General features: G+C 51.8%; 2 protein-coding genes across 2 annotated transcripts; both read left to right on the forward strand.

Annotated features, from left to right (window-relative positions):
* Positions 1-1,358: 1,358 nt before the first annotated feature.
* On the forward strand, positions 1,359-10,823 carry MPV17 (mitochondrial inner membrane protein MPV17). Its single transcript, XM_069494690.1, has 8 exons — positions 1,359-1,372; positions 1,905-1,979; positions 8,212-8,327; positions 8,553-8,645; positions 8,740-8,835; positions 9,070-9,102; positions 9,365-9,417; positions 10,406-10,823. The coding sequence occupies exons 2-8, from the start codon at positions 1,910-1,912 to the stop codon at positions 10,473-10,475; spliced, it is 531 nt and encodes a 176-aa protein (XP_069350791.1). The 5' UTR covers positions 1,359-1,372; positions 1,905-1,909; the 3' UTR covers positions 10,476-10,823.
* A 1,460-nt stretch (positions 10,824-12,283) lies between these two features.
* Positions 12,284-12,670, forward strand: UCN (urocortin). Its single transcript, XM_069495349.1, has one exon. It carries the CDS (start codon positions 12,284-12,286, stop codon positions 12,668-12,670), a length of 387 nt encoding a protein of 128 aa, XP_069351450.1.
* The last annotated feature ends 75 nt before the right edge of the window (positions 12,671-12,745 follow it).

A 12,745-nucleotide genomic window follows, 5' to 3' on the forward strand; every position in this document is an offset into this window, starting at 1 on the left:
TGAGCCACTGTATCCAGTGGGTTTTGCCATTTTAATGATAAGAATGAGAGGGTAAGTCTGAACAAGGTCATTTAATTACTAAGTGGTGATGCTGGGATTTGAACCCAGATAGTCTAATTTCAGAATACAACTTTACAACTTACCACATTTGATCTCCTGTTACATTTGCTAGTGTAAATTCACTCTGGCACAGTGTTTTGCATATAGGAGCTTTTTAGTTAAATGTTTTTGACATTGAATTCTCTTGCTTCCTTACTCTTGTTTCACCAGCTTTTGTGACAGGATTCTCCTTGCCTTAATCATACAGGAATTGAGTAAACTGAGGCTGCAGCTAGGTGGGTAGAGAGCCCTGTAAGAGTCTGTCCTCTGAAGTGTGGGCTCCCTGGAGATAAGCAAAGGCTACCAGCCTGACAAATCCACTGCCAGGGATAGTGTAGAAATTTCCCCCGCCCCAGAAAGGATATTGTGCTATATTCACAGAATCTTAGAGTATTAGAGTTGGAAGGAGGTTAAGAAATCACCTAATATACTGGTTTTCAAACACTTAGTTGTGGGCACCTTTGTTAAAAATGGCTCTTTTTAGAAGTATATATTTAAAAAACAGTTGAGGAGAGAAGAACCTGTAGTGAGCCTCTCCTTCTTACTCCCCTACAGAAACATTTTATAAACCCCTAGAACTGAGGAACCCAGTTTGAAAAACATTGCAACCCCCTCATTTAACAGATGAAGAACCTTAAGTTCAAATCTAGTGATGACCAAGGCTACACAGCGTGTTAGGTATGGAGACAAGACCTAAACTCTTCTGAAGTTCTGTAATTCCAATGCTTTCCGTGGAAATCATTTTTATACAGCATTTCTAAAGGGACTGTATTGGGCAAAGCACGGAACTACTTGCTATGACGACGACAAACATGAACAAAGCCTGGCTCCACCCACTCAGGAACTCACAGTTGAGGCTAATAACCCAGAAACGCAAGACCCTGCACGCACGCACTTAACTTGCTTTTAGTTCCCCAACTGTTCTGAGACAGAAGGATGCCAGGACCTTGGCCGGTTCTGGGGAGGGGGTGTGGGCTGGATAAGGAGAGTCTATCCTGTTGAGAGAGGCCCGGGACCTCTGGAAGAGAAGGGGCAGGAGGAGGAAGTAAGCCTGGCGGGCCCCACACCAAGGTCCAACTGGGAACGGGGCGGCTCACAGAGTGGGTGAACCAAGCAGAGCTCTCCACCGGTTTTAATGGCTCAGTAGATTCGCATTCCCTTCCTGGCTGCCAGGGTCCGCAAGACGGCGGGCGGAAGGGGCGGGACTTGCAGCGGAAGTCCCTCGGTCGCTCAAGTCACGTGATAGGATGCTCCGAGCCCAGCTCGCGCGCAGGTGAGTGGCAGGTGATCCGCGGTCACAGGCTCAAAGCGTCGCGCTGCAGGAGCGCTCACAGGGCGTGTGATCTTTCCAGGCTCGGGCAGTGACGGGACCCGTTTCCGGAGTGGAGTTGGACTCAGAAAGGATACGAGTTGGTTCCAACTAAGAGTCTGAATCTAGAGACCGACCAGGCTCACTTTTCGGGGACCCAGGCTCTGGGTGGAAACCAGAGCAAGCCTGTCCTCATGAGTGCCTCATTTGGGAACGGAGGCCTCCAGGTGGCCCTGCTTTAGGACTAGGGGTAGGGTGGTCGGTGGCTGCCACCGGGAGTCCATAGCTGCCCACAGCCCTTCTCTCTTCCCCAGTTGTCTAAGTCGATCCCTGTGCCGGGAAGCTGTCCGAGAAGCATCCCTCCTCTGGCCTCTGCCGGTTTAAGACATATTGGAAGTGGAAAGTGGGAGAGGGAGTGGTACAAGGGAATGTCTGGCGGCTCCTTAATTGTGAGGAGGGGCAGGGGTGGTGACACCCTCTCCTCTTGGCTTCACAGGAAGCATGGCACTCTGGCGGGCATATCAGCGGGCTCTGGCTGCTCACCCGTGGAAAGTACAGGTCCTGACGGCTGGTGAGTGTCCCTCTGGGACCTGAATGGGACCAGAGCAGCAGGCTGATTTGGGAGGCAGAGACTCACACCTCCTCAGTGCCCGCATTTCCTGCTTCTCTTCAGCCTCCTTGAAGGGTTGGCTGTCTCACATGCCAAGCTGTCCCCATTCTGTTTTGGAGAGTGGGTCCCCAGGGATATTTTTAAGGGGTATGCATAGTTGGCCTAGCTGTGAGATAAGATTTGAAAGTCCTCAAAAAGCTGAGCAGTCAGTTTTTAAGGATAAAGGCATTGCCCCAGTAGGCCCCAACTTGGAAAACTAACAATAACAAACACTCTAACATTTTACATACGCAAAGCACTTTCATATTCACTATATTGTGGGGACCCCACAAAGGTGGGTGAGCTAGGATTACTTAAACCCACATTAGAGCACATACCTAATACATGCTGAATCAAGACTCTTACCTGTTTGTTTTTCTTAGAATTTTTTATTGTGAAATATGCAAAAGAATGATTAAGACATGTATGTACAGTTTAAATAGTCTTAAAACTGAACACTCCTGTATCAGTACCCAGCTTTGAGATCCTTTGAACACCTCACCTTAAGAGATTACCACTTTCCTGAGTTTTATTTATAGCATTCTTTTTCTTTTCTAATAGTTTATGACCTATGTATGTATCCCTAAACAATATACTAACCAAAGTTTTTTACTCCAAATTCAGTAATCGAATAGCAACCTCACTGAGGTAATGCAGTGACTTACCTGCATTTGTTACCATCTTCATTTTGCACTTTGGCCAATGTAAAGGGGTTGCATGGGGATGAGTAAGTCTTGGGGAAGGATCAGAAGGACCACTGGGGTAGTGCAAAGGGTAATCAGGTTAAGATGGGGTCTTACCTATGTTTAGAGGAAGGGAACAGAGGACCATGGGCTTCTGAGAAGAGGACTGTTCGAAGGGATTGGGAACTACTGACGGCCAGCGTAGAACAGGGATCCTATTACCACAATAGTCCTACTTCACTAGAAATTTCACTACATGAATGGCCTGGAGATGGACTCTTTTGCCCTACCTTGGGCCCCTCTCCAGCGTCCGGTGCCCAACCACCTCTTGTCCTGTCCTCAGAGTGTCCGTCAGCCTGTATGACTCAACCTGGCTGCGTGTATGGTGACTCATGCTGGACAGTGTGGCTGTGATGGGAACTGACACGCTGGGCCCTTTGCCCAGCTTTAGATTCCCTCAGGGCCCATAACTGCCGGATGGAAGGTTCCCCCTCGTGGCTGTCAAGAATAGGGAGGGAAAGATAGTCCTTGTATTTCCCTACCTAAGGGATCTGCAGCTGACAGGTGCAGAAGCTAGAACTCCAGGGGGCTCAGGTGCAGACATGTGGCTGAACTGGGGTTCTGGTCTGTTGGTGCTAGAGCCCTTTGGCTCCATATCCTCAATCTTCCTGAGGCTATGCCCATACCCCAGCTCAGCCTTGAAACAACCTGTAGCCCCTTAGTACTTTTCTCAGACTTTTCCAGACATTTCACACTTTTTCTTCCCTGCAGTTCAGTGTATTTGGATCAAACTACAAATAAAGGGGGGAAATGGATTGATTTAGCTCACTGAGCCATTTTTGAGCCCCAACACAGTAGCTCCTAAGGTCCCATGGGATCACTCATTATACTGTAAAACAGAACAGAAATTTCAGACTTGGAGCTAGAAGACCAAGATTTGAATCTCAGAGCCATAGCAGTTAGTATAGCTGCATTAATCAGGACAAGTGAGTAAACCTCTTTGGGCCTCAGTTTCCTCATTTAGAACTTGAGATTAGTTATATGACTCAACAGGGTCAGTATAGGGATTATCTCTGTGAAACAGCTTTGGAAATAAAAACAATGCTCAATAAACATAAATGCTCAAGGGGTTGGCTCTTTCTATGACTGTTGGCAACATAGGCAAAATAAGCTATTCTTTTTATAGTGGTGTTTGGATTGGGTTTGTTCCACTTGCCATAAATCCGAACATGGATAACTGTTATAGCAGAGCCTGCAGCTTATGTGCAGATACTTTGTTAGGGAGTAGGACATAATCCCATGGAGGGAAAGAGGGAAAGCCAGTGTAAGGATGTGTTATCAAATTGGCCACTGCTAAGGGCAACTGGCTGCCCAGTCCCTTGAAACTTACTGACTGAGAAGCTCTTTGGAATGCTTCCTAGGACTGTCTGGATGAGTAGTCATTTTTGAAGAAAAGAAGAGACCTTTATCCACCAGCTTCCATCCCACATTGGTCCAAGGTTCACCCCATGGGATGTTAACTCCCTCCACTACCAGGTTACAACACGCATAGTCACTGAAGGCATCAACACAAAGCCCCCCGTATGGCATAGGCCTGAAGCAAGGTTCTATCAGGTTGAACTGCAGTAAGTGACTGATAAACCACTTTTGGCCAAGCCAGCATCAGGAACAGGGCATCCTGGGGAAAGGTTTGCTGCATGTTCTGTGGAGAGTGTGAGTCAGCCTTATTCCTTCCTTTCTTGAGGGCCCTTGCAGTCTCCAGTGGGCCCAGGGCCCAGCTCCATCCATCTTAGGCCACCATGGTCCTGCCATGGGAGCAGCTGAGCAGCAGACACTGGTTTCCCTGGAATCTGAATTAAGCCAGGATGTGAAGGTTCAATAGGCCTTACAGAATCCAGTCCAGCCCCTGATACTACAGAGAAGGAAACTGAGGCAAGAGGGGGAATGACATGCACTTGGTCTCACATGGTAGAGCTGTCATTAGAACCTAGGGCAGTGCCTTGCACTCGAGACTATTCGGGCCTCCAAATGCTGAGTGCAGCCCCAGCTGGTCTGGGCTTAGATACCTGACTAGCTAGCTGCAAAACCATCCATTCTGTCTCATTTTCTAGCAGTAGGATGGGTTCAGGCCAGGAATGGAGAGAGCATTCAGACCAATCCCTGAGAATGCACTCTCCTCTCCTACTGCTGGGCTTCAGCTCCCTCTAGGCTCTGTGCCAGACCAAGCAAGTCCCTACCCCAGGCAGCTAGTTAATGGTTGGAGACATCGGAGAAGAATGGCAGCACTGCTGGCCCCGTGCCAGCAGCTATACCTGCTGACCTAGGCCTCCTGTACTCAAGGACACACTTCCTGCTCCTCATTCCAAGAAGCTACTTCCTGTCCCTCTACTGTTAACGCTTTATTTTCTTGCACATAAGACTCTACACAAAAGCCAGGAGAGGAAGAAAATAGGGGAAGTAGGGAATTTACCCCCACCCATGCCTGGGAAGAGGGTGTGGGAGTTGGGGCTTTTTCACCAGTGGGCAGGAGGTAGTCCCAAATCAGTCTGTGCTCAGAGGCAGGTTCCCCTCCCCCTGGCCCCTGGATCTGGTGGGGAGTGACGGCATGAGAACTGGCACCTACCCAGGGGCATGATGTCACACCTGCGCCAGCATCTTCTCACTGGGCTCTGCGCCCAGCCTGTCATTGGGCCTTGCTGCCCGGCAGCCCCTCGCCTTGCCCCATCAGGGCTCTGGGCATCATATGTCTGCAGGCCTCCAGCCCCAACTCCCTGGAAACAAGTCCAAGGAGATGGGAGCTAGAGCACTGGAAGATCCAGACCAACCAGATATGTCCAGGAGATCTCCCAGAGTGGGGTTGGTCTGTTTGGGCTCTGGGTCCGGGCAGGTGGGATGAGGAATCTGAATGAGCCCTTCCTGCTCACAAGGATCACTTGGACCAGAGAAGCAGGCCTTGCTCTGTGCTTGGACCAAAGACTTAGACCACCCTGGAGTTGTGGCAGGTCCAGGGGCCTGATCATCTGTGGGCAAAGAAAGAACCTCTGGGCACTGCTCTGTCTGAAATGAACAAAACTGGCAGGGGCCACAGAGCTGCACACCACTTACTCTGCTGCTGCCCTGTCTCTTGGCAGTCCCTCAGGCTTGATGTTTGGGGGCCTAGAATCCTTCTTTCTCAAAGGCTGAGGGCCTCTGGGACTACGGGGCTAGAAGTCAGGGACTTGAGTTTTCATTTCAGCTCTGCTTTTAGCTTGTGTGACTGTCGGCAAGTTGTGAATAGTAAAAACACACAACTCTCTTTGACTATTTCTTTCCCTGAAATATTGCTGCGTGCCCTCCCCATGAGGTAACCAAGAACAGAGGTGACAATTCTGGGGAGTAAAGTCAGAGAGGAAATGCATTAGGCCAGGGAGTGTCTTTGATATGTGGGCCCTTTCGGGCCTTGCCTAGGCAGGAACCCCCTGCAGAGGGGCAGGCGCAGGAGCCTCTTGGTGCTCGCTGCCTCCTTGTTCCTCCTTGAGAAAGGCCTGGGTTTGGTCCCAACTCCACTCCTTACCAAGTCACCCCATCTCTCAAAGACTCTTTCCTTATCCTTAAATGGAGGTGTGACCAGCTACCTCCCAGACCTTTTGTGAGGATTAAGTGTGTCAGAGCCCTTTGCAAACTGTAAACATCTTACCAGAGTAGACTGTCACACTGCTAGGCCCTTCATTTAAGAAGTGACTGTCTTTTCTGCTCCACTATCCCCTGGCCTTCTCAGGGTCACTCTTCCCTTTATACATGGCTGCAGCAGCTCCCTCTTCTTCCTGCCAGTGCAGCCGGTGACCCCACGGTGTGAGGGACAGGGAATTAAGTACTAACTGCCTGGGGTTGGGGAGCAAGCCTTCAGTTTCCTGAGGTCCTTACACCTTGATCCTGACCTGGTCCTTTGGGCTAGATTTAGAGTTCTCCATCCCTTTCTCAGAACAGTCCTGTTGTCTGGAGCAGTACATTTGACATTTTTCCTTTGTTTATTTTCTGCGCACTTGCCAGGGGCTTGGTTAGGTGTGGTGGGGGAGAGGAGAACAGAGGTATCTAGGATTCTGTCCTTGCCCTCTGGGAGGTCATGTCCGACAGTGTTCTGGGAAGAGCCCCACCACTCTGGGAGTTTGAGGGAGAGGTGAGGAAGAGCTGCCTTGATGGTGTGCCGGGCGGTGAGGGGACGTCCCTAGAGCTGCTCTGTGGCCAGCATCCCAGGTCACTTATGGGTGCCCAGCCCTAGCTCCCAGCCTTACCCAGCTGCTTCTGACTAGGCTACTCAGGGCAGGGCTGTGCAGAGGGTGTGGAGGAAGAGCAGAGCAGTGAGTGTGCAGCCAGCATGGACGTCAGAGCCAGCTCCGGGCCAAGGAATGGGGTTGAAGGATGTGTTTGCTCAGTGCTAATTGAGGGCACAGGGACCATGGTGGCTTCGGGGCTGGAGCGGGGGCTGTCATTACTCAGTGAGATAGACAGGCGAGCTGGAGATCATACGGTCACTCCCAAGCAGCCCTGTAAGTGTATGTTTGCTAGAAACCATCACGCCACCATAACTGACCAGGGGCTCTGTAAATAGTGACGATTTCTGTCAAGGTTTCTAAATGTGGCTGTCTTACCAGGGCTGCTCGGAGCTGGGTGTCTGTGCAATTAGGGGAGGGGAAGCAGGTGCAGAGGCCTGGGGGAAATGGCTACTATACTCATTGCCTGCTCAATCTAAGGTTATGAATGGGGAAGTCTGGGTTTAGCTGATCGTGCTAAGAGGTGACCAGGACTCTTCTTTGTGGGGACTCTTACTGGCTTAACCAGCCATCTTCCTGCCTGGGGCCATTTGAGCACTCTTGTTCTAGAAAAAGAGTTATTCTTGTTGTTCCCCATGAATCAAGACCTTAAGACCAAGGTGAAGGACATTGGCTAGGGTCTTGCATTAAGGCTGGGGGAAGAAGGACAGGGTTCCCTACCATCTACACATGATCTATTCATAATGCTGCGTCCTGGAAAGAACAGTGCCTGGGAAGCAAGGCACCTGATTCTTGCTTTGGCACTGCCCTTACTAGTTATGTGAGATCCTGGACCTTCGTTTCCATGCTTCTAAAATAGGGGGTTTGGATTAAATTCTCTGGCAAGCCCTTTCGATTCTGATAGCCTGTGAGTCTCAGCCCTGGAACCTTAGATTCTCCTTCCTCTAGCTGCAGTTTCTGATTCTGACTTCCTTTTACTGCTCAATGCAGAGTTCTTGGGCCCTGGCCTGCTCACCACAGTTTCTGACAGGATACACATGAGCCATCCTTAGGGAGAAGAAGGCTTTGAGGCAGCAAGAAGGGACTGGTCATTTGCCCCCAGAATGAAGCCCTGGGGCTCAGAGTGCCAGAGCCTCATTCAGCCAACAGACCTCGCTCCCTCCTTGGAATGGTAGCCCATCCCCAGGAGATGTCCTGACAATACCTGTGTACCCTGCACAGGGTCCCTGATGGGCCTAGGTGACATTATCTCACAGCAGCTGGTGGAGAAGCGGGGTCTGCGGGAACACCAGACGGGCCGGACCCTGACCATGGTATCCCTGGGCTGTGGCTTTGTGGTAAGTTCTGCCCACAATGGGGCTTCAGAGGATTGGACAGTGGTCTTAGTTCTAAGTCATCCTTCAGTTTCCTTCTCACACCTAAGCCAACCTGCCGCCCTCTTTTGTCTTAGTGTCTGCTTCCCCTAGGATTTGTTTTCTGGTACTTGAGGGAGGAGCTTTGTGATGTAAAGGTCCAGTGCTCTCCTCACTGCAGCCTGCCCCCTGCCTGGGGTTTACTTTCAGGGCCCCGTAGTAGGAGGCTGGTACAAGGTTTTGGATCGGTTCATCCCTGGCACCACCAAGGTGGATGCACTAAAGAAGATGTTGTTGGATCAGGTGAGCAGAAGGAAAAGGGAGTGAGGAAGGGTAAGCTGTGTTGGGGGTAGGTGGGGCTTTAGGCACTCACAGAGCTTTTGTTTCTCTTTCCTAGGGAGGCTTTGCCCCATGTTTTCTAGGCTGCTTCCTCCCACTGGTAGGGGCACTCAATGGACTGTCAGCCCAGGACAACTGGGCCAAACTCCAGCGGGTGAGCTGAGCAGGTGTGGGGACGGTCTCTGGCTGGCAGGCTGGCAGCCCAGGGGAAGGAGGCAGGCTTACGGGGATGAAAAAGGGGGCAGTACAGGTAGAGTCCAGGCCGCAGAGGGAGGCGCTGAGGGGAGGGGTGCAGGAGTGTGCCCTGCGAACAGAAGGCTGTGTGTGATGTTCACATGGGAGCTGCTTGGAGGTGCACGTGTTCATTGTTCCTCCTCTCTCTCCTCAGGATTATCCTGATGCCCTCATCACCAACTACTATGTAAGAGCTGACACCTCAACTGCCTGGTCTCCTGCTTCCTTAAGTCCAGAAATGCCCTGGGATTGGGGGTCCTCCTGACATAGGGACCCCTCTGTTGGGATTATTCTCTCATTCCCAGTTTGGGCACCATACTCAGGGAAGCCCTCACCCAGTTTTGCAGCTTTGTCTTGTGTGCAGAAGTTGGGGTAGGGCCAGGCAAAGTGGTGAGTCTGGGGTCAGGTGGTGGGGCCGCCATCCGACCTTTACCTTCTCTCTCTTCTAGCTCTGGCCTGCCGTGCAGTTAGCCAACTTCTACTTGGTCCCCCTTCATTACAGGTATGACAGATGCCTACCCCACACATCAAGGAAGATCCACATTGCCAAAAGTTGGAGACAAAATGATTCTCATTTCAACCTTGAGCTACTTTAGATCCCCGGTCAGAACACTGTGCCCTGCTCGGGGCTCCTCAGACTCCCAAGCATTTTATTCTGAACTTCTCATGCTTTACAGAAACTGTCCCAGAGTGTTGCCCACTGACGTTCTCCCATCTCCCTAGGGAGGATCTTGCTTCCACAGCCCTTGTCTCCATCCCACCTGAGCTCACCGCCTTTGATGGCCTCTCTGCAGGGACAGTGCCTGGGGTGCTGCAGCCTAGGTTAGGCAGAAAGGTAGACCAAAAAGCCAAGTAGGAGCCTGGCCAGGTTAGTCCACTGCAAAGTGTTATTTTACCCTCACAATAAAGGTAGCTGCTGAACCACAATAAAAAATGTAATGGAACTCAAGATGAGTGGTTAAAATGCTTAGAGGTGACAGGTCTTGGGAACAGGGAAATATGAAACTCTTCAGAAGGGACATGGCCAAAATGTACATGAATAGCATAGCTAACAGGAACACAGACTTATGAACCAAATCCTAAACATTGGGATCCTTTGCAACACTCTTAGAAACTAGAGCAAGGTTAATTTACAATAAAGAAGAGAAAGTGCTGCTCTGTATATCATTGTGGGAGATGAAATGTCCTCAGCTGGTACAAGACAGATAAATGTACTTAGAAGGGGCCTGGACAGGGGTATGAATAACAGCCATGCATGGCAAGAGAGCTCCTGAGGGTCTTTAACCTATGTGTCTCATCAGGAGACAGAGCGCGGTGTAGTACCAGAATTTGAGCTGGTTGTCCTCTGGTCTGAGCCACAGTCCCGCCATAAGTGCTGGAGGAAGGAGACCTAAGTCTGGAGGGGTTATCTCCTACTGCACTTTCCCATCCGTACCCCTAAGCTTGCTCCTCCTCCACCTCCTCCTCACCGTGCTATTCCTGTCCCTTAGGTTGGCCGTTGTCCAGTGTGTTGCTGTTATCTGGAATTCCTACCTGTCCTGGAAGGCGCATCAGCTCTAAGTCTGCCTCGCTCAATCATTTCCACCTTGCAGGGATGCACCTTGACCCTGGATGGTCAGACAACCTCCTCAAAGTGGGCACACCAGTTTCCATGGGGTTGCATTGCTGCTCAGAACTTATTAGCACCCTGAAATGCTAAACTTACTGAAATGTAAACTCACAGCTTTTGAAATCGCTAAAACCTTACCACAGTCTTATTCGCATCACATACTAGGCACTCCATGAATATCTGTTGAACCTTATGACTTCGTTAACTTTACAGCCATATCCTATCAAATGCCACTTGTTCCCACTCTTCGTAGACACACCTGTTACTCTAACCCTGCCCAGTGCTAGTGTCACTCCACCTCTTTGGGGACCCCGCTCAAACCCTTTATATGGTGCCCTTTATAAGGCACCTTTATATGGTGCCTTAGTAAATATGTCATTAAATATGTAATCTGGAACCTGCAGAGGTAATGAGTAAGTTTTTAAACAAAACTACTGGGGAGTCAACATTTCTAGAGCTGGAAAGAAGCCTAGAAACCAGCAAGCCCAGTCTTTTGCAAACAAGGACACTGAGGTCCATAGAAGAGAGATGACCTGTCCACACCAGGAGTTAGTGGCAGAGTGAAAACTTGAGCCCAAGTTTCCTTGCTTCCTACCCAGTAATCCTAACCTGAGGTCATAGGCATAGTAATACTGCTGCTGCTGTGATTCCCAGGAGAAAATCTGAACTTTGATAAGCTACCACTCTGGGCAAACTCAGAAGCAGAAGGTGCTTTTGTGGTCTTAAAGCACCCTGAGGCCAAAGACCCTCTTTTATATGGTGCCTCAATTAGCCCCAGAATTTGGACCCTAGAGCTGGAAAAAGATCAAGAATCCTTTCATGCTCTAGTTCTGTAGGTTGTGAAAAAAAAGAATCCTGGGAGAGGTTGGCTATGGCAGACCGCTGCCTCTCGGTGGGTCTCACAGTGTTGGCTGAGTGCCAGCGGTGTGCTCCTGATTGCCGCAGTTTTCGGAACTGATAGTTGGGGTTAGGGAGCGCGTTTGAGCCGCACAGCGTTGTCCCAACGCCTCTGGCCCCTTCTAGAGATAGAGGACAGGGTCAGCACCATGGACAGCCCCACGGTCCCGCCTCTCTTACATGTGCCATGGAATAAGCGACCCAGGACTAGTCTGGTCTCGGGGGACAGGCCCTAGTCACTAATAGCTGTTCTAAGCGGGGCAGAGGGCTCTCGGGGGTCCCAAAACAATCTCAACGCCCCAGCCGGCTTCTTGCTTTTCTGAGTCCAATGCTGCTTCCAGCGCTGGCTCCAGGGACATGAAGTCTAGTGTCCGGAGGTGCGCTCCTCCGAGGGCTTGCAAGCCGCCAGACTCATTGCTTCTACAATCATTGCATGTTCTTCGCTGACGTCAGTCGGAGCTGTCCTGGCGCTATATAAGGCTGGTGACAGTCCCGGGACAGACCCCGTGTTCCCCAAGGCGCCCTCAGCCCGCCCCGAGGGACAGAGATTGGAGCTCCGTCTTGCGCCGTGCAGGCGCTCTCCGACAACCTGTGAGTGGCTCAGAGCGTTCGCCCAGACTCCCTCGGTACCAGGACTCTGCGCAGCTCACCCACTGCGACCTGCCGGGAGGGACGGTGGGTGGAAGGGGTGGAACAAGGACTGGAGCAGGGGCTGGGGCTGGAGGGCAGGTTGTGGGCACCGGGTGGCTGCCGGAGGGGCCCGGCGGGGGCGCTGGGCGTGCGCTGGATGGGGAGTGCACCCCCTGCGGCTGCCCCAGGCGCGCCTCACCCTGCGCTGCCCCTGTCCAGGGCCGGCGGCACCATGAGGCAGGCGGGGCGTGCAGCGCTGCTGGCGGCGCTGCTGCTCCTGGCACAGCTGCGCTCCGGGAGCAGCCAGTGGAGCCCGGAGGCTGCAGCGGCAGCAGCCGGGGTCCAGGACCCGAGTCTGCGATGGAGCCCCCGGGCGCGGACCCAGGGCGGCGGGGCCCGCGCGCTCCTGTTGCTGCTGGCGGAGCGCTTCCCGCGCCGCGGCGGGCCCGGCGGATGGGGATCTGCGACCACAGGCGAGCGGCCGCGACGGAACAACCCTCCACTGTCCATTGACCTCACTTTCCACCTGCTGAGGACCCTGCTGGAGCTGTCGCGGACGCAGAGCCAAAGGGAGCGCGCCGAGCAGAATCGCATCATATTCGACTCGGTGGGCAAGTGATCGGCCGGGTTTGGGACCACGAAAACTTTGACCCCCTTCTACTACCCCAGAGCTGGGACACGAGCTACCGGAACT

Source organism: Eulemur rufifrons, chromosome 19 (genome assembly GCF_041146395.1).
Source record: "Eulemur rufifrons isolate Redbay chromosome 19, OSU_ERuf_1, whole genome shotgun sequence".
Lineage (NCBI taxonomy): Eukaryota > Metazoa > Chordata > Mammalia > Primates > Lemuridae > Eulemur > Eulemur rufifrons.

What these genes read in the sequence shown, in the direction of transcription:
- MPV17 (XM_069494690.1), top strand. Translation starts at nt 1,910, where the DNA reads ATGGCACTCTGGCGGGCATATCAGCGGGCTCTGGCTGCTCACCCGTGG. An exon ending in AGTACAGGTCCTGACGGCTG is followed by an intron (nt 1,980 to 8,211) that starts GTGAGTGTCCCT and finishes TACCCTGCACAG; the next exon opens with GGTCCCTGATGGGCCTAGGT. An exon ending in ACTGGGCCAAACTCCAGCGG is followed by an intron (nt 8,836 to 9,069) that starts GTGAGCTGAGCA and finishes CTCTCTCCTCAG; the next exon opens with GATTATCCTGATGCCCTCAT.
- UCN (XM_069495349.1), top strand. Translation starts at nt 12,284, where the DNA reads ATGAGGCAGGCGGGGCGTGCAGCGCTGCTGGCGGCGCTGCTGCTCCTG.